Here is a 26,085-nt window from a genome sequence, read left to right as displayed (position 1 = left end):
CTCTCTGCTCTCATCTGGAAGAGCTGCTCTACTGATGACCTCCATCCTGAGCCAACACTATAGCACTGGCTGGGCAAGGTACAGTGCAATGTTACTGTAAGGTAAACATGGTTGTAATGCTGCAGAGAAATCAACAGGCTCATCCATTCATGCCTCTTAGGACTATAGATGGGAATGAACTGTGCTTGCAGAGAAAGCGAGAGAGAGAGTGAGGCAAAGCTCTACCTCCCACTCAAGCCCCTATATACTAACAAATATTCCTCCCGCAAATCAATCTTCTAGCTCCCTCCCACGCCCCTCCTGCAGCTCTCTCCAGGGAACACTTCCAAGTAGGGGAGAGGTTGCAGCTCTTCGCTGTTGCCATTTGGGGAATGTTGTTTTACAGACTGGACGTGCTGTGGTTTGGGTGAAATGTAAGAGTCTGGCATGAGGTCATGACAAGGAAAGATACAAATGGGCTCCTTCGGGAGCTTTTTCCATGGGTTGTTTCCTGAGAGACTTTTATTATTATTATTATTTGGAAGTGATGCTGCAGTGAAAGCAACCACAGACGGAAGCAGTTGAAACTCATCCACTGAACACCAAAATGCCCCAACCCGATTTATAGCCATTTACAAGCGACAGGGGGTCCCTGGCTGTGCTTCTTTGTTATGCTCCTGGCAAGTTCCAAGACAGGCACCTTCCATATCTCCTTCTGGGGGAGGGAGGAGGAAAAGCCGGATCCCTGCAGCAAAGGATTCAAAGTGTCTCTGAAGTCCTGCAGGGAACCCAAGAAATCTCTAAAAAAAAGAACAGGAGTACTTGTGGCACCTTAGAGACTAACAAATTTATTAGAGCATAAGCTTTCGTGGGCTACAGCCCACTTCTTCGGATGCATCTCTCCGCATTAAAAGATTCCTGCAGCCTCAGCTCCCCTTAAAGTCAATGGGAATTGAGGGCCCTTAGCACATCATAGGTGCTCAGCTTGCAAGATTAGGACCTCATTGTTTAAGCAAAGTTTCCATTGGGCCAAGTCCTGAGGTCCTTATTTTTATTCAGTCAATACTCCTGCCAGTGAAGTGTATGAGCCAGCTCCTGAGCAGCCCTGAGCACAAGCAACTTCCACTAAAGTCAATAAGGAGTGAGTAAAAAGCGAGTGAGGATTTCAGGGTTTGGCTCACAGGGAACTTGGAGAGCAGGAAACTCCACTGAAAGGGAAGCATAGTCAAAGTCCCAGTGGGTAGATTGCTGTGTTGGTGACACACTGCTCAGAGAGAAATTGTTCCATGAAATCCATGACTTCACTCTAAGAAGGTCCCACTGTGGGGAACATAAAACTCTACACTGTATTCACTGGGCTAAGGCATACTGAGGAAATACAGTTTGCAGGAGCATAGCAGGGAATGCAAGGCGCAGCTGGGGCTCCATTTAGGTTCCTGTCCTCTAATCTGCCCAATTAATCTGATGAAATAGATGTGGAGCAGGAAGAGCAGCCAATCTCCTAGGAGTCCCAGGGATGTTACATACAGGGAGAGATTTGCCAGATGTTGAATGTTTACAATCTGAAATACCTCCCCCACCCTAACTGGCCAGCTGCATTTCCCCTGCACCCTGAACCGCACTGTGTAGGCAAAACACACTCATTCATATTTCAGCAACAAAGGATGGGGCCTCGCCAATTCAAAGTAATCTGGAGAAGGGGTGACCCAGGGATCTTCCAGTTCACAAATGACGGAGCTGCTTCATTGCTCACACTGCCTTCGCCTCCGCACTGTGTGGGAGTGGAGTGTGGAAAGGTTACAGCTTCAATCAGCTACATGAACAAACTGCTAAAATCTTAATGATCTGGGGGAGGCCATTCCCAGAGGGATCTATTATTTTTGTTTAAGCATGGTCACTGTTACCAAGGAAACAGCTTTGCTGAGTACTAACAAATTTGGTGCCTTCTGCTCAGTTTATTTTTGTGGCTCTCAGCTCATGCGGGAGGCATCAGAACAACCTCGGCACAATAAAGAATGAGGAAGGGGCTGGAAGCAGAAGGAAAGAGGCGAGATTCAGAAAGGGAATTTATAAGCTGGCAATCAGGATGATGTATTATAGCTGTGGGCTGACTCTCCAAGGAAAGTGGTGGAAGCCCAATCATTTCAGACCGCAAACACCAGGCTGGACAGAGCACTAGAAAAACATATAGTGGGAGACCGTTTTACCCGGGCTCCATGGAGATGGGCTGCACGGACCTTAGATGGCACTCCTGTCTCTAACCTCCTTGATTCTCCCCATCCCTTGGAATTAGTAAAGCTAGGCTAGAAAGAACACTGGAACATATACAATACAGAACAACCTTGACTCTGCAAGGAGGGATTGCAACATGAGGTCCCGGCACCAGAAGGAAAACGTTCAGGCCTCAGCCGTTCCTCCTTCGGACTCTTGGAGCTAGAACACAGACAGATACTAAATCACTCAAAATGAATCATCTCAGGAAATCCTTCTCCAGGATGGAGTGAAGAGGCGTCCAGGAAAGGGGAGGAGGGTGACATGGGAAAACACAGGGCTACATTATGTTTTCACTTACATGGGGTAAATCAGGAGTAACGCCATTGAAATTAATGGGGCACAGTTGTGTAAAACTGGTGTAAGATCAGAATCAGGCCCAAGCTCTCCATCAGTGTGGGAAGACATCCAAGACAAAGGGAGCAGTGGGTGCCACATACCATCATCCACCTAATCATCTGAAGAGGAACCTGCTATTTGCACATTGTGTCTCTAAGCATGAGCTGGAATTCGTATGTCATAAGGAAATTCTGCAGTCTTCAGCCTCAAAGGGAGTTTTGTCAGAGTGAGATCTGCAGGATTTGGCTGGATATTGGCCATTTTCTTTACCTATTTGCAATTGGCATTTAATTAAACCCCATACCTGAATACGTCCCAGTACAATGTACACGGGACAGGAAATGCCCTTTTCTTTTGTACATGTCCCAAATACAAATCAACTCTCTGATGGCAGCCATACACAGCACATGAAAGATCCACGCCAGGGCACTTAACCACAACAAAGCATCAATGACACTCAAACAGCATCATTATCAGCTCATAAATGATAAAACGCTAAGCTCCCAAATACCATCTCCACAGGGCTTCATTTAGAACCCACCGCTGAGTTTACAGCCATTTGGACGCAAACTGGAGGAGTCAGATCGTTTTTCCGAATGAAATTGACAAGAATTGCTCAACTTGCTATACCTTGATGTAGCTTTCTACGTGGCATCGTTGATATAAGTTTTATGGATGCAGTTGCTATAACAACATAATGCACAGTGGTTAAATATAGCAGCTCCTATTTTCCACTCAGTTTGCTCTGGCCTAAGCAGCGAAGGGATTGTTCTTTCATATTCTAAATGGGAAGAGATGGATTTCACTGGAGGAAGTGGGTGTGCAAACCCCAGTACAGAACGTTCCATTTTATTTTAAGCCAACAAAACACACATTCGCTAGGCAGAAGGGTCTGTTTAAAATGGAAATGCCCTGTGACTCATGCAAACCAAAATCACCTCGATGCCATCCATGACATCAGTGTAAAACCTCATCTTTATAAAACAAAAGTGCTTCTAATCATCGACTTCTAAAACACAGGTTCTCAAACTTGTCCATCACATGCACCTCATCAGTAATCATGTTTATCCTCGTAGTGCGTAGGGACCAACCGAGAACCCATTGTGCTAGGAACCGTACAACAGAGTAGTAGACAGTCCATGCCATGAACTGCTTACAAGCTAAATAACTTCATGTTAAAAGAGGCTTGTCTCATGGTCACCTCCCCTCTTGTTCATGATGGGTTGGAGCCACCTCCCATTTCCGATCCCAAAGCATCCTTGTGACGACTGCAGCAGTAGCTTATGAGGAGGAGGTGGTGTATGAGGACAGCATAGATGTATTGTTAGCTGGCTTCAGTGTAATAAAATAGTCACATTGTCTCCTTTTGTTCATTTTGTCTCTCCTTTCCACTGCTCTGTCTCTCTCAGGAGTAACCATTGTTACGTGACTAGCCAGCTCTTCATGGACCACCAGCAAGTGCTCTGTGGCCACCAGTTAGCCACAGAATACAGTTTGAGAAATCGAAACCTATAAAACGAAGCCAATCAGTGCCATTTGATGGATGTAAAATGAGTCTGGTGAGTCTCAGATCAGCCACAGATGTCACCCCTGCCCCTACAACAGGCTGTGTTCTTGGCAGTCTCCCCAGACTGAATGGGCGATGAAGCTTCAACCTCACATCCTTTAGAGGCTGGGGCAGGGGGCAGGATGGGATAACTTGCACTGCTGCTGTCCATACCGTGCCTGTTCTGTGGAAGGATTTCAGTCTCCAGCACTGTCAAACTAACACTTCTCAGTAGCAGACTCTTGTATACTTACAAATTTAAAAGGCAAAAACTGGGATAAGGCAGGTGGCTTAATTACTGGGCCATTAGGGCATGTAGCTTTGCAAACAGGGGAGGAACCATGGTATGTTTCTGGAGCCACCTCTTCTGACAGAGACATGGTGAAACATCCAGCCCCTCTTGGCCAGAGAGCGGGTTCCTGGGACATGGGAGCTTTGAGCATGCTGGGGAGAAGAGAGGACTCTCCCAGGACTTCCTTCCAAAGAATCCCAAAGCACTGGTACTGGAAGATGATGGGGTGGGGCCCATTACAGGGACTGTGTCCATCACTTCATTCTTATGTGAAAAGAATTTTGTAAAAAAAAGTTTCTTTTCTGTTGGTTTGGGGCTGCATTCAAAATCCCCACAAGAAGATTTCAAGCAAAATGCTAATGTATGCTTTTTATTTCCTGCAGAAAACAAACCCTCCCCACAAGCCCTGAAATTGTATAGCTATCCACAAATCTGGGGCTTGGACACATATGAAATAGCAGCAACTGGACCAGCCACAAAAGCAGTATGTCGGGAGACTGGTATATGAGAGAATCCTGGGATTGGTCATGCAGCCCACTCCACCCCTGCCTTTGGAGGGCATGAGGCAGAAGTGACAGGGTCAAACGGGGTGCAAAATCATTTAATTAATTGGAATAGCACCCCAATTTACCTTTTCCATTTACAAGAGTGTCGGGGGGACCCTGCAAGACACAGTTTGAAAGACTAACTGTGTTAGTCCAATGAAAGTACCATACCTGGTACTAGCTGACACGGAGACAGGGAGGGAAGAGGGTTAATTTGATCTCTTTGCTGCTTTTTTCCCCATACAATCATATGAAATGGGGGGCAGCGGCAGGCAGGAACATCAGTGCGTGTGCACATGCTCTGCAGCTCTGTCTGAAAGCTGTATGTGTGAGAACTCATCAGGGCACAGAAACCATGAGTGATGTGGTCATGCTCTAGTTCCTCCGTGAGACAGGCTGCCCCCCCCCCAAAAAAATTAAAGAAGCAGCAGCCACTAAAAATAAAACATAACCCCTCAGTAGCTGTGGAGCTGCTGGATTAAATGAATGAGAGCAGAGAGTGACTCTGTCTTTGGGGAGAAGACACATATTAAAGAGAACAAAAACAACTAGGAGTCCAGTGGCACCTTAAAGACTAACAGATTTATTTGGGCATAAGCTTTCAAGGGTAAAAAACCCACTTCTTTTTACCCACGAAAGCTTATGCCCAAATAAATCTGTTAGTCTTTAAGGTGCCACCGGACTCCTCATTGTTTTTGTGGATACAGACTAACACGGCTACCCCTCTGATGTTAAAGAGATGCAGGCCCGCTAGACGGCAGGGGATGGAGTTCAGGGGCCAGAGTCTCTTCCATTCAAACATTTTTCTAAATCCATCAGTGCACAAGGGACGTGAGTTGTGCGTCACATTTTGGTGAAAGTACATTCATAACACAAAGCTAGGAATCAGAAAGTGTAGATACAAAGGGGCCCAGAACAGGATCAGCAGAGTGGGGGCTTGCAAGCCCACAATGAGGGGCACGAGTGGAGAAATACAGGGAGAGCACAGGAGTAGAACAGATGGGGTGCACAGGTCACAAGTGCATTGGCAGAGTTTTGGGCAGTTCCCACAACTGGAATAGCAGAGGGGGCTGCAGGTCGGGATTGAGGTGAATCAGTGGAGTCCATGCAGTCGTTGGCTCTAGTATGAATCTTTTACTTGCACAGGCATCACATGCACTTGGTTTCAAATAGCATTTTGGCAAGGCACGCAATGTACTGTACGGGACATCGTACCTTAGAGCAGTGTAAAGGGCGATGTGGTTAGCATGGCCGCTCACTCCTCCCGCATCAAAGGTTATCACCTGCAAAAAAACCCACAGAACACAGTTATTTAGCAGAGGAGCAGAGTGTGCAGTAAAAGGTTGCAACTAAATTCTAGGGGGTTGGGCATTTGTGTAACTCAGCATTGTCCCGGCCAGAAGTCTTCAGTGAGTCCTGGGTCTGTAAAGCAACGAGCACAATGGAATCCTGGTCCATGACTAGGGCTCTGAGGTGCTACAGTAATACAAATAATACATACAATAAAATCATCATAATAATTCAGACACCCTGGTGCTGAGAGAAGGAGAAAAGCCTAGACAGAAAGATGAGAAGTGTCACTTCCTGAGTATCAGGATACACATGTTACTAATAATAATCAGATCTCACAGTTACTCTGAAGAAGTTCTCTCTTATAAACTCCTGGTTACTAGATCCAGGAGAATCTACTATGCAAGCCACTTTCTCCTGGAGTTGACAGATTACTGGGGTGCATGTGAACTACAGGGCAAGACTGTGCTTTGCTAGGCCCTAGATCATGACATTATCACACAGGCAGGAACAGCAGGCTCCATAAATCACTTTTTTGCCTGTAATGGGAATGCACTTCAGGATCACACTGTGAAAAAACAGCCTGTTACTGGAATACGTTATTTTAACCAACCAGCTAACCGTGTCCTGGGTTTGGCTAAGGCCTTGGCTACACTTGGGAATTCACAGCGCTGCGAAGCGCGAGTGTAGTCGCGCCTCCAGCGCTGCGAGAGAGCTCTCGCAGCGCTGTAAGTACTCCACCTCTCCGAGGGGATTAGCTTGCAGCTCTGCGAGGGAGCGTGCAGCGCTGCAGGCGCTGATTACACTGGCGCTTTACAGCGCTGCACTCGCTGCGCTCGGGGGGGGGGGGGCGTTTTCACACCCCTGAGCGCAGCAAGTTGCAGCGCTGTACAGCGCCAGTGTAGCCAAGGCCTAAGGCAGGCTCTTGGTCAGTCTGGAACAATAGATTATTATTTGTCTGCACTGGGAAAGGTTTTATTTCATTAATCAAAGGTAGTGTGGGCTGTGGGCTGCAAAGAAATCAACACCTCCCTAGTGTCTCCTTTCTTGCCCAGCCTGTTCTGTCCCTTCAGTACTGGGAGGAAATGCCACTGCCTTGCTTACTCACAACTGTTCCTTTCTCCGAAGCAGTTTCACAGGCAACGCCCAAAGCACTGGGTAAAAGGTTGAGGGAAGATCAAACAGTCTCCCCACCTGCTTTGCAACCCGCTGCTCCACCCACCCAACAGGAAGAGCAGCCAAGGCATCCCTTTCAAACACAGAAGATGCTTTGTGAACAACAGTCTAAGACAGACTACACTTTCTCACTCAGAGATGTGAAAAAACACCCCCCTGAGCAGTGCAAGTTTCAGCACTGTAAAGTGTCAGTGTAGACAGTGCACCAGCGCTGGTAGCTACTCCCCTCGTGAGCTACTCTCCCAGCGCTGGTGCCGCAACTATGCAGCCACATTAAAGCTTTGCCGCGGCAGCATTTTAATGTTGGTAGTGAAGACGTACCCTAAGAAAGATCCAGAAAACACAGGCACTGGACAAGCCTTTTGTAAATGCTCTCCACCCTAGGAGAGGCCCCAGTTACACTTTTCATTTTGCTCAGCAGCTGTAATTTTGTGCAATGAGTTTGGCTACCCAGCAGAAGAATTAACTGGATCATGATTGGACTCTTAAAAATATGTTTGGTGGGAGCCCCACTGGTTTTTGCCAGACATTAAGAGTTGTTTCCTTGATATCTCTTTCATACCGAGTAAATTTGCATAATGCAGTGCTGCCCCTTTTTCTGTACTTTGGCATCTTTTTGAGAGGTTATTCCCACTAAAGGCATGGTTCTGTGAGGTACTGAGCTTGCCTGATCCTCACAGATTTCAGATCCTACAGTATGTCACATGATCAGGCCCTAAGGCAGGGAGCTGGTAGAGTTACTATAAAACATCAGACAGTGCAATGAATTCACATGGAGCTCTATACATCAGAGATAAGACACTGTCCTTGCCCCAAAGAACTAACAGGCTCAATTCACCTTTACACTGAGTCGTACATTTCTTATGTCACAATTAGTCGCAATGATTTTAATAGGAGTAGCAAGGTGCTACTCCACATAAGTAAGAGTGGGAGAATCTGGCCCTAAGACAGGACATATTTACAGACACAGAGCAGCTTGTACTTTAAAAAATCCTACCAAAACAAAACATACTTCACTGCACGCATGCATCGTCCTCTGTGAAGAGGATGAGTGAATAAGCCACCCATGACAACCGTTAGTCACCTCACTTAGGCTATTGAATGGCAATTGAATGACAAAACTTTTGTCTTTCAGAGGTGTTAATCCCCTCCCCCGAAAGACAAACGTTTTGCCGCGACAAGTGCCGGCGTGAACAGTGTTTTGTCAGTCTTCTGCCGACAACACGAACGCCGTTCGTTGGGGGTAGAAGTTTTTTGTCGTCAGGAGAGCCGGCAAACAGCGGCAACACTGCACGACTTTTAGCAGCACGTCTGTGGTGACACAGCCAGGTCGTTAAAAGCTGTGCAGTGTAGACATAGCCAAAATGTGCTACTGGAAGATGCTCAGATACTGGGGAGATGGGGGTGAGATAAGAATCTCTGTCTATCATACATAATTAAAATAACAAATAGCTTAAATTGGGATAGTATCTGAATGGGCTAGACAGACTGTACCGGATTGATTTTCAAATGATGTTGCTTAACTCATGTCCAAGATATTTGCATGTGAATCTACTGTGCCTACAAGCATGCAGATGTGTGTGCAATTATCCATTGTACTCATCCAGTGACTTGTCTTGTAGGAGAAACACATATGGGTGTACATTTTACCTGCATAATTTAGGTGATTACCTTTGAAATGTTGGCCCTGTATTCACAGGTATCACTTCATTCACTGCTGACACGTAGCTTATGATGGGCAGTGACATCTCATCTGTCCAGTATGTAGTGTTTAGGGTCTATCACACAGGCCACTGATTTCATATAGTCTGGTTGCTATATTCATTACTGCTAGTATTCTGAAAACATGCAGCAATCACATTTAAATGCATTCTCCTGGCCCCTGGGAATTTATTTTATAATCTGACTTTCCAGTTTGTCTCTCACATGCTGGAGAGACATGTGAGAGACAAAGTTTCACAGAGGAACTTTTGCTCCTTCCACACAGTGCACCAGTTACGTGTTTGGTTTAAAAACATAACCCAAACCTGCTGATGATGAAAGCAAGCAAGCAATCAGGATAGGATAGGACAACCTGCACATCTTGATTCTGCCTGGGCTGGAACACAGGCTTGACTATTTCTGTGATCAAGAGGCTGGGATAGGAAATATTCTTGACATGGAAATAATTTGTTCGGTGGAATCTTTGGAGGTTTCCTTCTCCACATCTGCTCTGAAAAGGGAGCCGGTGCTGATGTGTTTTCTTTTTCTGGATGACCTTGGTATCTAGGAGATGGAACTTTCACTGGTGGAAGCCAGCAATGCAGCCAACATAAACAAGGAACCAGAAATCCCTTCCGGAGGGGGCGGGGAGCACAGAGGAAATCTGCTCAATTACCAGCAGAAGAGCTAAGAGCTCTAGAGTCTGAGCTTCCTCTGCAAATCATGCACACTGGAGAAGAAAAACATTAAAAGTTGTGGGTCTCCTGACTCTTGCTGGCACTGTCTAATATTTTAAAATGCAGCTCACCTCTGCTCAAGGAGACCGACGGGATAGATATTTTCCTTTCTGTGGAGCAAATTCTCTGTTCTTTCCTAGGAAGTGGGCTATCCAAGAAAACACTGTAGGAGCAACCTGCTTTTATAGCCCCATTTCCTCCACATATAATTTTTACGGGCCTGGAAAGGTCATTAGAAATTACACCCTATGCTGTCACCTCTTTGGCCCTTTGTGGGGCAGGTTTTTGGAAGACATCCAGCTGGATTTGGAGAGCACTTTGGCCCCCTCCCACATCCTGTTAAACAAGAGAAGCTATAATTTAATATAATGGGCTATTGGGCAAAAATCAAACCGCAGTCTGCGTCGCAGCGCTGGCTGGACTGGAGCTGCAGATGTCTGAGTGAGTGCCAGCTCTTTAGGAAAGCCCACAGGACCTTTCATTCTCTCGCCTGCCTCAAACACACCTGATAAAACTACAGCACAAAGAAAGGTGAGAGAAAGCAGGGATGGCAGAGATTCTTGCAAGAGGTGCATTCTTGTACAGCAAACTGTGCATGCTGCATTATGTTCCCAGTGTCCTGCAAAGCCATATAAAGTCCTTTCTACACTAGAATATCAAATCTGAGTCTCTTGAATTTCAGGAGCTGGGGGATTCTGATTCAAAACCCCAGATCTGAACCCAATGTCCAGAGTTTGTATTCCAGGTTAAATTCCAAAACTAGAAGGGGCCTGGCTGGTTTGGATGTGGCCCAAGATGATGGGAATCTTTCTAGAGCAGTTGAAGTTGAGAGATTTCCACCAGTCCCAAGTGGAGAGCAACTCATAAGATTCTGGTACCTTTGAACCCCAGCTCTAGCTCTGCCCCAACACAATCTGAATGCTAGCTCCTCGTCCCATTTCTGCTTTCACCAAGCCTCTGATAACATTATTCCCTGAGATCCTAACTAGCAGGCATTGCATCATCTAGAGGTTGTCTGAGGCCCAAGCAATACCATGTAACATGCGGTACATTCACTAGGTACTTTCTAATCCAGATGGAGACAGACTGGCTTTGGCTGATTCTCCTGCAGTACAGGCTTTTGCTTAGAAATCCAGCAGGCAGGAAATCATTTCCAAAGTTTATAAATTAGTTTTGGCTTTGAGTTCACCCACCTTTAATTTCTGTGTCTCCACTATTTAACGCTGAGCTAGGATGACACATGTCCCTGTAGCTCTCAAAGAGATTGAGTTACTCACTGACTTCCAGGGCAATTGGGGAAATGAGTAACTATGTAATAGCACAGAAATACACAGAACATGGTGTGACTCCCTCCTTTCAGACAGGCTGGAACTCTAGCACGTCTCCCCATGGCCAAATGACACAGGAGTTCTGTAAATACGAGATATTGTTCTCTATGCAATGATTATGGAGAAGAGCTGGGGTAAGGTCTGATGCCTGTTTTAATGGGCAAAAAGGGTGTGTGTTTTTTAGTCATGTTAAGTCAACTGAGTTAGCTTAACATGTGTGAAGCCATGTTAGCCTGTAACTCAAGCAGGCTTTTCAGTCATGCTAAGGTAAGTCAGCCAAGACAATGTGACTGAAACACCCAACGCTTTTTGCCCATCAAGGCCAGGACCCTAGTCTCTGGACAGCAGGGCCCCCCAAAGTGTGGACAAGAGCTACCTGTAGCCCACACCACGGAGTTTTACAAAGTAGAAGACACCCAAGTTGTAGGTGCTCAACTAAACGAATCAACTGCTCGTTTTCATTGTTGGCAAACTTTATTCCTACTCCTGATTTAGGGAAGTTACAAGAACCAGCGACTATCTGGGCCATGGGCATTTATTCTGGAGGCTTAAAATTATGTAAATCTATATGCAAATATGACGCCACTGGCTCCTGGCGAGTTTCCAAGGTGGCCTTCTGTGGCAGTGACAAAGATTCATTTGTCTGGGAAACACATCTCCATTTACACAGACGAAGCTCAGAGCAGTTCAGTGAACTGTTTGAACATCTCCAGATAGAGGGATGCAGTGGGTCCCAAAAGCCATGGATCTAGACATTCAGGGTCCATTGCTCTCATCATTAATAAGGCTACATGCCATGCTAGCAGCACAGCATGAAGGGCACTTGTGATGTTCATGTTTCATGCTTTGAAAACAATGCACGTGATTTTTCAACTCATGCTATATAACTGCAAGGCTTAAGCCTCCTATGCCCTCTGCACCACACAAAGCTTGCGTTTAATTTCCTCTGAGACAGAGCTCCAACCCTTCCTCGTTATTCAGGAGAAGTTTTAGTGGATTCAGGATTTCTACTGGGACTTCGAAGGGTTTGCCCTGCTGCCCAAGAGAGTCAAGAACATGCAATGCAAGTCCTCTTGTGTTAAGAACTTTCAGATCATATTAAAACTCCTGACTATTCACAGGGCCGAAATACACTGAATGACTGTAGGAAAGCTGCACCTGACTTCCCTGTGCACACCAATGAATTTCATGGAAAATTAGCCTCAGAATCAATACAGAATTGGAAGCATGAGCTGTCTCTTGTTAAAGAGCTTTCAGTTCCTGTGTTACAAGACTCAGAGTGACTCTGATTCACAGTCTCTGCTTTCCTTTGTTGTCTTGCGTATTGCCGTGGGGTTTGTTTTTAATATTTTGTGAGTTTGGTGCAAAAGAAACACGAGGGACTGTAACAGTGCCGACCCACCGCCGCGGCGCTTCTTGCTGGTCGTGCTGGGAATTAGCTCTCTTGGACCATCAGGGTGCCTTTTACTAGTGGTGTTTTACTCGCGGTTGCTTCTACTTCCTCCACCGTCTCCACCATCTGGACCCATGTCGCTCCCGGACCGCTGTGTCCTCTTCGGGACCTGGCCTTCCGGCTGTGCCCCAGCCTGCTGTCTCCCCCCTTTCAGGGGGCAGGTGGTCCTCAGCTTCTTCCACTTCCCTCAGCAGCCAACTGCGCTGCACCAGCAAGCCTTCTCCTTCTCTCCTCTCTCAATAAACCCTTTCCTGATTGGCTGGATGCTGCACAGCCTCTCCAAGGCTGCCTTAACCCTGCTGCTGCCTGTGTGGGGCAGCCGTCCCACACAGGGATTATCATGCCAGACTACAGTCAGGCTTAGCAGAGAGGGGTTTTGTGCATCTTTCCTCACTACATAGTGCTTTCATCCTGTTCTGTAGAAACCCTACTGTTTCAGTCCTGGACTCCAACACAGACCATCCAATGCACTTTAGTCCTGACCAGCAATCCCCCTGGGATTCCAGTCCTGGGTCCCAACACACATAACTCTGCCAACATATCTCAAACCCTGACCCTCAGACAATCCTGGGTTTTTCATAGATGAAGACTACCAGCTGTGACAAATTGTGGTTTTAAGATGTAAACAAACATCCACTAGTGACTAGAGCAGAGGTGGGCAAACTACGGTCCGCGGGCCGGACCGTCCTGCCCAGCCCTTGAGCTCCTGGATGGGGAGGCTAGCCCCCGGCTCCTCCCCTGCTGTCCCCCCTACCCTGGAGCCATGCCGCCGCGCAGGCAGTGCTCTGGGTGGCAGTGTTGTGCACTCCTGCCGAGCAGCGCAGCAGCGTGTCTGGCTCCGGCTGGGTGGCGCGGCTACCAGACATGCTGCTCTGAGCGGCATGGTAAGGGGGCCGGGGTCCCGGGGGCAGTCAGGGGACAGGGAGCAGGGGGCGGTTGGATGGGGCAGAGGTTCCGGGGGGCAGTCAGGAGATGGGAGGGTTGGATAAGCGTGGTGGGGGTGTGGATAGGGGTCAGGGGATGGGGAACAGGGGGAATCGGATAGGCGTGGGGTCCCGGGAGGCCTGTCAAGGGGCGGGGGTGTGGATAGAGGTTGGAGCAGTCAGGGGACTGGGAGCAGGGGGGATTGGATAGGGGGTGGGGTCCTGGGAGGGGGCGGTTAGGGGACAAGGAGCAAGGGGGGTTGGATGGGTCAGGGGCTCTGAGGGGGGCAGTCAGGGGGTGGGAAGTGGAAGGGGGCAGATATGGGGCAGGGGCCAGGCTGTTTAGGGAGGCACAGCCTTCCCTACCCGGCCCTCCATACCATTTTGAAACCCCAATGTGGCCCTCGGGCCAAAAAGTTTGCCCACCCCTGGACTAGGGTAAGACCTCTCCATGCTCATTTCACTTGTGTAACAGTCAGGAATTGACCCCAGATCTCCAGAGGTGAAAGATCCATCCATTAATCGACAGTGTCATCCTTTCCCATTTTATTTAATAAGGCTGTTTTATTTGTTCTGGTCTTTTTGTAGGTGTTAAAGTATTTGGAAGAGGGTTCGTCTGATTTTGTTTTACCTATAAAAGAGTCTCGGGAGAGTTTCTGGAATCTGCAGAGAAGTAGACACAAAAGCTGAACAAATGCTCACACATAAACTTGAAATCACAAGAAGCAAGCCTAATTTTGGGCTGCATGGCAGGCTCCCTACAATTAATGAACTTGGTGCTCATTTATGGTGAAACTTACCAGTTTCAGAGGAGCTTTGCCCTGAGTTTTTTAGTTTGTTTGACAATGAATTTCAGTGAAGGCTGGTGACATCTTAGAGTAGGTTAGTCAAATGACCACATAAAGGTGCCTTGTAGGGCTGAATTACAACAATGGGTAAAGATCGTAATGTACCTGATTCAAAACAGGGTAGACACCATCTTCTTCCCCCTCCCCACCTGCCCCAAGGAGCCTCCAATAGTAAAATACTAGCCAAAACTCTACAAAAAATAAATCTTTTAAAAAGGGAGCAAAGAATCTGGAATAGTGATAGCATAGAATGTTTTGGGCAAAATCCCTTTGCTATAGAAAGTTGCACATTACCAGGTTGATATGGTTGGTTTCTATGTGCTTTAGCACAAAGGTAGAGAGGAGATGTGTGTCCCATTCAACAGCTGGATCGTCTGGAAGGTCCCTGGAAATGAAAAACACAATCAGTCACTTCATGGCTCCCCGCTGTATCCATAATATGCTGAAGGACAGATCTCATCTTCTCCGAGACTGGAAGCAAGATAATTTTATCAACCACAGAAAACCATCCAAACTAAGCACTGCAAGTTCTCCAAGGTCTAACAAGTAACATGTATATTGGTAGGGCTGGAAGGGAAGCACAGCAATTCAGTCAATATTTTCCCCACTTTGTTAAGATTTTAACTTGTTATTGTTTTTAAATTAGATTTCCCACCACCACCACCTATTTTCTTTGATCAACATCTATTTGTTCAATGATTCCTGCTTTCTGTTCCATTCCATCAGAGTTCTAACCCTCTGCACAGAAAGGAAACATCCATCCTCTTTATTCAAATACTTCCTTAAAACACAATTTACCCAGAAAGCCTTTCCAATAAAATCTACTGAAGAATTACATATTAAAAGTAATGGATCAAATTCTGCTCTGACCCCATTATCTTAGTGTTCTTTGCATCTGCACTGTGTCTAACTATTCCATCTGTGTATTTCAGGTTGTGAGCAACTTGGGGCAGAGATCATGGGCCAAACACTGGTCTCAATAATACTGCAGTAAATCCAGAAGTCACTCCACTAAAGTCAACAGAATTATTCCATATTTACAGTGATGTAACTGAGCAGAATATGATCCCCAGTCATTATGCACTGTCAGGTGTCAAGCACACTGTTGGTGTTCACTACTTTAATAATACATATAATAATTTATCATTAGCAATAATATACCCTAAGGCTGCTGAAGACCCACGAGGAACTGTTAAACCCTTCTTTCGCTCTTCCTGTCCGGTAATAGTTTGATTATTGCCTTGAGGCAGCTTAGCAGCCAAGTGAATGCATAACCTTTTCGCACTGACACAATGGTTTGGATTCAGAATGGTCCCAGCTGTTTGCTGCTGAGCGTAGAAGTCCCATTTCCCAGTACACTTGTCTCTTTGCTGGTTCCCAGGACGACGGGGATGATAACATCTGCATCAGAGCAACGGAAAAGTGTCTCCTCAGCACACAGCTCAGCGCATTTCCAAGGTCAAGCTCTTAGACTGTGTCTACACTAGGGGATTTTTGGCAAAATTTTCCCACCGCTGTTAACACTGGTAGTAGCAAGAAGGGGAGCCCTACAGACTGGCTGCCAGCATTTTCATCACTGTGTTGCCTATCCCTGTTCAGAGCTGATTTAAATAATATGGTGTTAAAAGTACCAGCAGCATTGCTAGCCTTTTCTATACGAGCGTTCTCATTCTTGCTACCCTTATTGGAGCTGCACTGGTGTTAGCAACAGTGGAAATTTTTTGCCAATTCCCCCTAGTACATGAGGTACTCAAGTTTCATCACAGGGGTGAAGCCTAGACTTAATGGGTTGTGGGGGTTGCCAGAAGCCGAAGGCTTCCATCTAATCTGCATAAAATCAGACACTTTCGAGTCTCGTCTTTAATGTAGAAGTGGGCTCACTGATTTAAAATTTGTATTAAAGCTAAATGATATAATACACAGGTTAAGAAAAGAGTGTCTGTACATCTGGGTACAGTGTGTAGAGTATCCAAAAACACAAAGTTTGTTTTAAAAGTCATAAGATACATAGAGTACATAATCAGCAAGAACCCAAATTTAGGTAAATAAATTTAACAATACAGTTTTGATGTTAGCATCCAAATATTCGGGTACATCACTCATGAAAAGTTATACAGAGTTGGTTGTGGAAAGGAAATATATCAATGAGTGAAGATAGTCCCTCAGTAATTGAGAATTTAGGGTAGGTTATCCATTAGAAAATACAATCCATCAGGGAAGTATTTCAGTTACTTTCCCGACTGCGCTTCTCATCGGCACTCCAGCTCATCCCTCCTGGTATTGCCGATATCCGGTGATGTGTTCTAGGTAGATGTCCTACTACAGGCCCCACCAAGTCACAAGACGTTGCTTGGATCAAAATAGAGCATGGCTTAAAAGGTTAACTAGATTATCCCAAGCAGCATATGCACTGAACAAGATCTAAGACTAAGTCTTGTATTGTTTCAGTAGCTTGAATGGTGCATTTGAGGATGCACCATGCTTAGTATACTAATATTCAAGTTGTGCATTAGGCTCAGTGGGATTTTTTGCTGCCCACAGCAGTTTGTTCCTTCTTCATTCATCTGACTTTGTAATGGCAGTTCTCTAAAAACTGACCTAGGAAAGTGGAGACAGAGAAAAGTGTCCTGTGAAAACACCAGATGAGCTACAACCCGTGAGAGGTCAGGAAGGAAACATGGCAACTGGAAATGACAATGTTTAAAAGGATGTTAGTATCCCAGCAGCAGCGCTTGGTTTTACTGAGCTTTCTCTGAAGAGGCTCTGGGCAATGGAGCAGGTTTTAACTAGTTTGGACAGAAAAAGGTCACCCTAGTTCAATGAAAATCAACAGCTGGAGGCAACGGTTCAGAATCTCTGAAAACAAAACAATCTGAAGGCATGGGGAAATTAACCTTGTGCATGCTGACCTGATTAAAGTGAGCACATTTTGCAAGCAGCTATGCTTCTCGCCATTTATCAAGGCCCCATGAAGCGGGTCATTCATGCCCTGCAACTAAGAGGAATTTTTTCCTGCATCGCATCACCTGCCAGCAGCAAAGAGAGCAAAGCTGATACAAACTGCATGTGCCTGAGTGTGTGTAACTAATTAATCCTCACAACACCGCAAACTAGTATTAGCCTCATTTTGCAGACAGAGAAACTGACACAGACAATAAGGTGGTCCAACTTTTCTATTGGCGAGAGAGACAAGCTTTGGAGCCAGACAGAGCTCTTTTTCAGGTCTGGGAAAGGTACTCCCAGCCAAGAAATTGTTTAGCATAAGTAAAAATAACAGGAGTACTTGTGGCACCTTAGAGACTAACAGGTGCCACAAGTACTCCTGTTATTTTTGCGGATACAGACTAACACGGCTGCTACTCTGAAACTTAGCATAAGTAGTTAGCACATATTGTAAGAGACCATTCAAGGCAGAGTTGCCCATTAACACCTCTGCAGTCACAGGACAAAAAGAGGGGGTTAGTGGGTAACAGACTGTGTAATAAGCCAGTTGTTCTCAACCAGGGATACACGTACTCCTGGGGGTATGCAGAGGTCTTCCAGGGAGTACATCAACTCAGCTAGATATTTGCCTAGTTTTACGACAGGCTACATATAAAGCACTAGCAAAGTCAGTACAAACTAAAATTTCATATAATGATTTGTTTACACTGCTTTATACACTGAAATGTAAGTACAATATTTATATTCCAATCAGTTTCTTTTATAATTATATGGTAAAAATGAGAAAGTCAGCAATTTTTCAGTAACACTGTTCTGTGACACTTTTTGTATTTTTATGTCTGATTTTGTAAGCAAATAGTTTTTAAATGAGGGAGTTTTTAAACTTGGGGTATGCAAGACAAATCAGACTCCTTCCTGAAAGGGGGACAGTAATCTGGAAAGGTTCAGAACCACTGTAATACATTATAAATCCAGTGTCTCTGTTCAATCCATGATTTTTAATGTCTGGCAGAGTGATGAATTTAAGCTCCCAGGCTCATCTTTTGACAGTGTTGTGCAGGTTTCCTTTGAGGATGAGGACTGAGAGGTCAGATACAGAGTGATCACTGTGTGACACAGACATTAAGTAACACATCCAAACCCACAAAGAGAAGCCAGTAGCAGAGCTGGGACCAGAACCCAGGATCATCACCCGGGTATCTAGTCGCCCAGCGCCAGGAACTGTCTTTTGCTAAGTGTTTGAACAGCACCTAGCATATGTAAATTCTTGCCACTGCCACAATACAAATAAATACAAATAATAATATAATAATAATATAATATATACCTATCTCATAGAACTGGAAGGGACCCTGAAAGGTCATCGTGTCCAGCCCCCTGCCTTCACTAGCAGGACCAAGTACTGATTTTGCCCCAGATCCCTAAGTGGCCCCCTCAAGGATTGAACTCACAACCCTGGGTTTATTAGGCCAATGCTCAAACCACTGAGCTATCCCCCCCCCAAATAACCATGGACTCTGCTTAAACCACTAGACCAGATTACCATTCTATTTAATATACATGTAAACATATTCTTATTAATACCTTAAAAAATCAACCCTAGCCAAATCTGAAGCACAGTGAGCTTTTGAACAATAAAAACGGGTTATATCTGATTGTTTATTAATAACTTCAGGGCTGATGATCAGAGCCATTTGGCATTTAAATGGTTAACTCTAGCTTTCTGACTGTAGCCCATAATGTCTCTCAGCTCAAGGTCGCAAGGCTGAGATAAAGGGCTGTAATGGAGTGAAAATTAGTACAGTCCTTGGAGCTGACTGGAGCCTGTCCCAGGAGACACCCCCTTCCCCACACCTCCTCTGTCCTGTGCCCCAGAGAGCTCCTTGTTGGTGCTGCCAACCTCGGGGATGGATCAAGATATAAATCACTGTTGGAAAGGGTTCCTGGATCAAATCGCTGTAGGGGTGGGGGTGTAGGAAGGGTTCAGTCAAGCAGCCTGATTTCAACCCAAGGCTTCTGGCCAAGAAGTGACATTTACAGGCATTCCAAATCACAGACACTGAATGCAAAGGACTGTTCATAGCTAGGGAGCCTCAGTGACTGAGGGCATGAACAGCCGGCCACGATGGGGCAAGGCTTTGGTCATGCAATAGGAAGGTTTTGCCCCAGAATTAAGCTTGTTGCAGTTTTTATAACATTTTCAGTGAATCAGGGTTTTGCTGCTGCTCTGTCAAGCGTATTTAGTGCTGGGCTGAGAGCACTGGAGAGTGAGGGTAGGTCTACACTGCAAAAAAAAAACATCCATGGCAGAGAGTCTCAGAGCCTGGGTCAACTGACTTGGGCTCATGCTAGGGGGCTAAAACAGTGTAAATGTTACTGCTCGGGATGGACCCCAGGTTCTGACACCTGGCGAGGGGGGTTGGTCTCAGAGCCTGTGCTTCCGCCTGAGCGGAATGTCTACACTCCTATATGTGTGAGCCCAAGTCAGCTGACTTGGGCTCTGAGACTCGCTGCCATAGGTGTTGTTTTGCAGCATAGATGTACCCAGAGGGTGGGATGTTCAAATGCACCCAATGCTGGCCTAACTATGCTTACTGACCTTAGCAGGAGCAGTCAGGCCAACTCTGAGGGCTTCTGAAAACCCTACCTATAAGTCCTCCATTTATCTATTGTGGGCTTTGCCACTGACTCGGGAGGAGGATAAGACCCTTTGTTGGTTTCTAATTTTCTCCCCCTTGTATTTGTCCTCTCCATGTTTCCCCATGGAATAATTACATCCTTGCAGCTACTACCCGTTCTTCCCCCGCACTGCAATGGTGCAGAGCAATGGAGTGGTGGACAACACAGTATTTAGTCTTGGCTGCAGCATCCAGGGGATTTGAGAGCCACCAGTGGGCCACAGCAAACCACATAAGGAAATTAAATCAAAAGGCAACGTCTTTGTTTTGGTTAGACTTTGCCCAGTGAGCTCGACCTGTACACCTGTACACAGCTGCATCTTCATAACAAAAGAAATTAAACAAATCTCTATGGAAAAAATGAGAATGGAAGCATTGTATGCTACACCCTGTTTGCCTGTCTCCCTTCTCTTGCTTGCTTTTGTCTGCTGGATGTTGTCCCTTGTTTACTGTTGCCTCAGGGCTTGGACCATCTGACCTCTAGATCAGTGCGTCACTAACCTTGAGCATGAAGCCAGCAGTACTGGCTCTGCCAGAAGGGTTAGTTTTTGTAAGATAACTTTTATATTTTAACAAACTTCACACTGAAGGCAGATTTGAGAAGAGCAGCCATGTTGGAGAGACTCCTTTGTGTCCCTGATGGAAACTTTAAAAGCTTCGCCTACTATACATGGCCCAGCTCTACCTTTCTTCTATGACATCCTGTTCGCTTCCTGACCAGCTTTCTTATGTTCAGCTTCTAACAGAGCTGCACCCAATGCACTGTATGTGCATCTTTTTTCAGGTTTCAGAGTAGCAGCCATGTTAGTCTGTATCTGCAAAAAGAACAGGAGTACTTGTGGCACCTTAGAGACTAACAAATTTATTAGAGCATAAGCTTTCGTGGGCTACAACCCACTTCAGTCTTCTATGGAATTTGCTCTAATCACGAGCCAGGGTCCTATGATCACTTCAAAGATTAAGTTGAATGAACTAAACAGCCAGTTTGTGTGAAGTCCATGTGGCTTAATAAAGAGCAAGTGGCTGTCCCACATGGGACACTTGTGTTTACGATACCCTTGGGTCTGTCACTCCCTAAGATTGCTGAGAATAGGCAACGCCCAGGCCTCTGGGACACTGTGTTCTAGTGCCTCCTACTGGATGACAGGTTGCCTGGAGAGAGAGCAGTATGGATGGGGGTCTGTTAGGAAGCCTTCTCAGCCTTGTGGGGCCTTTACAGGTAGTGACTGGAAAGTGGGGTGGGGTAGAAATGGGGTTCCTGGAATAACTACTCTCCTCCCCCCCCAAAACATATCAAACACCAGAGCAAAACCTTCCAGCTACTCTGGGTAATCTGATTTTTCATTCCACTGAACTCCAAAAGGATAAAAATGAAAGGATTTGCCCATTCAGTCTAACTTCCTTACTGGCTCTTTGTCATCCAGCATGACCCTAATCAATGCAAGGCTAGTGACCAGGAAACAACTTTTGCATGGATTTCTTTTCCCCTCAAAGAATGATGTTACATTAGATCAGCACAGAGGTTGGTAGATTAATGGTAGACTACATAGGAAACAGGTGAACTGCTGTTCAGTAGTTCCCAGCTGAGAACAATGACTGCAGTGTGTTTGTTTGACTAAAGTATGCCCTTTGTATAAAGTTAAGATAAAGGAATTTCTGAACATCTGGGTGATTGAATCTGGACCAGAAAGCAAAGGATCCCACAAAATAAAATGACGCTAGCACACAATTAGTGAAGAGGCTGTGTGATGACCAGAGGCAATCAGCGAGCGACCTTTAGTCAATTTATTGGAAAGTCTGAGTTAACAGGAATAATCATGTCAGCCTCTGAAGAGTGAAATGTGAAATTATTTTCTAGATTATACTGAGATGAATGGAGACAGGCTAGCCTTAGAGTCTCAGACAGAGCTTGCACGCACCTATGTTAATAGGTACTTATGAATATCACATCCCTCTACTGACAATTACAGACAGGAAGGAAATACCATAGCTAGGGTGCATGCACATCTCTGACTCAAGTAAAAAGAAGGAAGGCCACCCAGGGACTGCAAATCCAACATATCCAATGTCATATTACACTGAAGAACAGGTGCTGCATGGCTGTTGGAAAGGTTGACACCTATCGCTTAGCACCTGGCTGGGATGAACATGGAAAAACACAAATGTCTGAGAAGGCCTTGGGAAATTACTGACAGAATTAAAGACAAAAACCGTGGCACACTGACCATAAGGAATAAAACAGGGGGTTGGCAATGACTATCCAATGACAAGCAACCTACTGAGAGGCCAATCCTAAAATCTTTATTCCAAGCAACTTCCAGTTGGATATTTCTAAGAATTGAGTAAGGGCTTCAGGATTTGGCCCAGCTGTGGAATAAGCTCCCAAGGGGAGGGGTGGAAACCCCAATGCTTGAACCATTTTGAAATAAAACAGGGCAGACCACTAAAAATACTGGAGAGAACAATCCCACAAAGGAAGGAAGCTAGACCAGATCGGCCATAATAGTTCTCTTCCATCTCTAACTTCTATGATCTATACCTAAAGGGTCTACGTTCAATGGTGAATTTTTCAAGCCTTGGTGCATACTACATAGGTCAATACCGACCTGATTAATGTGAATATGTTGGGTAATGTTCATGTGTGAAGGGAGAGGCTAAGTGTATCTAGACGTTATTCACTGATACCAGTTCTTACAATTCATCTAAAGTCCATATAAGCTCTGTGTTCTTGTCCACTGGTCAATGTAAAATCCCACTGCAGCTGTGTCAGTCAGTATTCCATGTACCTACCATACATTTACTAAAAGCCGATGGTGATCTAGATCTTTAAGTAATAAACTTTTGTCTTGGGCATGATCATAAGTTTCTGTTTGAGAAATAAGAGTGGGCTGTAGTTTAAATTTAACAAGGTTGCTAGAAAACACAGGATCATTTGTCACATAGGAAGTTCTCCAAGCGTCCCTGTACTTGTCTAATTTTTAAAAATGAATTATTGATGATTTCTCAGCAGAGTTTAATGTCTATTCACGGAGATGAGACAATTGCTTATCATAATTTGAAATCTGGTATTTATTTGACGTCTGTGCCTCAGAGCCCTGTTGATAAATTACAGCACAAAGCTCTGTAGGAACAAGTTCATATTCATTGCCTTTAAACAGAAAAAAAATGGTGTTGGCTGGCAAGAGTAGAAATGTACAGAGGTCAAGGTTGTAAAAGCTCTCTTGGAAAAGTAATATATTAAAAATTAGGCCTTGTCTACACTAGAAAATTAGGTCATCATAACTATGTCACTCAGGTGTGAAAAATCCATAACCCCAAGTGATGCAGTTAAGCCAACCTAAGTCCCCATGTAGACAGTGCTAGGTCAATGGAAGAATTCTTCTATTTACCTAGCTACTGCCTCTCGGGGAGGTGGAATACCTACCCCAATCCCTCCCATCGGCATAGGTAGTGTCTACACTGCAGCACTACAGCAGTGCAGCTGTGCCACAGTAGCATTTTAAGTGTAGACAAGCCTGTAGATGGAGAGGAGGCAGGTTGGTCTAGCAGTTAGAGCAGGGGACAGTGTCAGAAGAACTGGATTCTATTCCTGACTCAGTCACTGGTTTTAGGCACAATGCTTCATGCCCCACTTTCCACATCTGTAAAATGGGAATAATAAGATGTATGCACCTATATAATGCACTTGGAAAGGCCTTATGGAAGTAGTATTATAACTAGATCTAAAAAGCACATCTCCTCAGCCACATGGCTATAATGAGCACACCAGATCTGTCCTGCGCTCCCTACACTGGCATCCCATAGAATAACAAATCAAGGTCAAGGTCTCAGTCCTTCTCTTCAAGGTGCTCCATGGCCTGTGCCCAGCATATCCATAAGACTGCCTAAAGCGCTAGAACGAAGACTGTGGTCAACAACTGTGCTCCTCTGGCACAATGGAACTCTCTACCATAAGGGTAAAGCTTGTCTGTGCAGGAGACACAGCTTTCTCAGGGGTCGACCCAAGACTGGAATGAACTCCTACAGGAATTTAGGACCATCCCAAACTTCATCACCTTGCACTTCAAGTGCCAGGTGCATTTCTTTGAGCAGGTGTCTCTAATATAAACATTTAGCAACGTGTTTGCACAAGGGGTTTGTTATATTATTTAAAAAAAACCCAAAATAAGAACAATCCACTGCACATGCTCCTCTCCCCGGGACAATAATGAGAGCCCAAACAAGTGACAGATGTTAGTCATGTTGCTTAATACACGAGTGGGAGGTGCTTATATACTGTGGTGTTGAGCAGTCTAAAACCCTGAATAGAACAGCATAGTAATCTGGGAGGCATTACTGATTAATTTATTGCATAACTAATGGAGGGCCAAGTACTTCTTTGTCATGCACAGATTTGGAATTCAGCTGCCAGAGAAAGGGAGGGGCTCTGTTTAATTCAGTCTGACCTGCCATCATCAGAGGTAGTAGCTTTAGCCCAGCCAAAATCGACCATGGATTGTTTATGTGAGCTGCACAATGAGACAGGTCACACAAGGAACCAAGGTGGCCACTTCTGCTAGGGACAGCAGTAACAGGACAACCAAGTACAGTTACTGAAAAATAATTTAATACATTGAAAAATAAAGCAGATTCCCACACTTTATCTTATACCCTCGTCAGTTACTTCCCCCCCCCATTACACTTCCTGCTCCCAAATGTACTAACATTCATTTTGCTCCCCACTGAATGCCAAATCAGGGCCAGTTATGCTACTTTACCACGTACAGCCATTTTCTGGCCAGCTTACACTACCACATACATCATCACTGAATTTGGCCCAAAGACTCCGATGGCACCTTTGACACCAGGTCTCAGTTTAGCCTGTGGTTTCCGATACAACTGCACACACAGGAAGACAGCCCTGCTGCAGGCTGTATACTGAAGGGCTGGAAGCTTCACTTTTGTTTTACAAAAGCTTACAGTTGGCAGAATCTGCTGGGGCCACCACAGACAACATTCAACCAAGCATTGGCTCGGTTGACTCCCAAAGTTCACTGAAAACACCAACTGGAAACAAGACTTAGCAAAACCAGTTTTTGGCCCCATGAGGTTTAATGCTGCCATGCTGAATTAGGAAAAGCCTTCCTCCTCCAGCCTGCTGGAATGTGCTTTAGCCAGTAGATGATAACATGGCCTGTCATCAGCTGGAGATTTTCTATGGTTCACTTCTCTGAAAGGTATAAAGCAAAGCACATCATTATAGCTACCCCTCCATATAAGCACTGCTAATACCAGGAAAATAAAACACTAATGATTGCCAGCCCTGTCTTGGTTTGTGTGTTTGTTGGGAAAGTACAGTAGTGGTCACTCTCCAAAATGCTTGATGTCATTGACAAATACCAGATCCAATAGCATCATTCAATGATCTCACCTGCAGACTTCTAATAAGAGAAATGTCTTTAAATACTCAGCTGTTTAGCACCTTAAAGCAACATTGCTGGGCAAAGGAACATACAACACAGCAACCCAGTTCAATACCTTCCTAGGGCTGAAATGACATTTGAGATGTTAAGTGTAATAGGTCTGCCACATTATCTTGCTGCTTCCAAAACGTCTATTATAAAACTAAAGGGATTTCAACCATCTGTTCCATCACCTCTCACTCTGCTCTAATCATTAGTAAGACCTTTCCTATTTATTGTAATACCCTTAATCCCCATTAACGCATCTGGCATGAAATGTAGTGCGCATGCAACACCCTATACGATTCCGCCTGTAACATTATATTAGTTATTGATAGAAAGTATTACTCAGATGTGTTCAGCACATTTGAACTATAGTAGGTGAGCATATGTATTCATCTATTTGTTTTATAGAGCAAGTATCTAAAACACACATCTCAGGGCATGTGGACATTATTTAATTAAACATACACTACAGGTGAGAGTTGCTTCCAATACAGGAGAATCATACAAGATCCAAAGTGCCACTAAAGTATTTGATACAGAACTCAGGGGTGCATAGAGACCTGTGTGGTTTCCTATCCTAGAGTGTATT

General features: G+C 45.1%; 1 protein-coding gene across 1 annotated transcript in view; it reads right to left on the bottom strand.

Annotated features, from left to right (window-relative positions):
- The window catches only part of PIGL (phosphatidylinositol glycan anchor biosynthesis class L), a 90,403-nt gene that overhangs the window by 9,988 nt on the left and 54,330 nt on the right, over positions 1 to 26,085 (bottom strand). The window contains 2 exon segments of the mRNA XM_065418388.1: positions 6,188 to 6,255; positions 14,723 to 14,813. Coding sequence (XP_065274460.1) covers positions 6,188 to 6,255; positions 14,723 to 14,813 — 159 coding nt within the window.

This window comes from Emys orbicularis, chromosome 17, assembly GCF_028017835.1.
Source record: "Emys orbicularis isolate rEmyOrb1 chromosome 17, rEmyOrb1.hap1, whole genome shotgun sequence".
Taxonomy (NCBI): Eukaryota; Metazoa; Chordata; order Testudines; family Emydidae; genus Emys; species Emys orbicularis.
The sequence above is the reverse complement of the archived record's forward strand: the minus strand, read 5'-3'. Positions and strand labels throughout refer to the sequence as shown.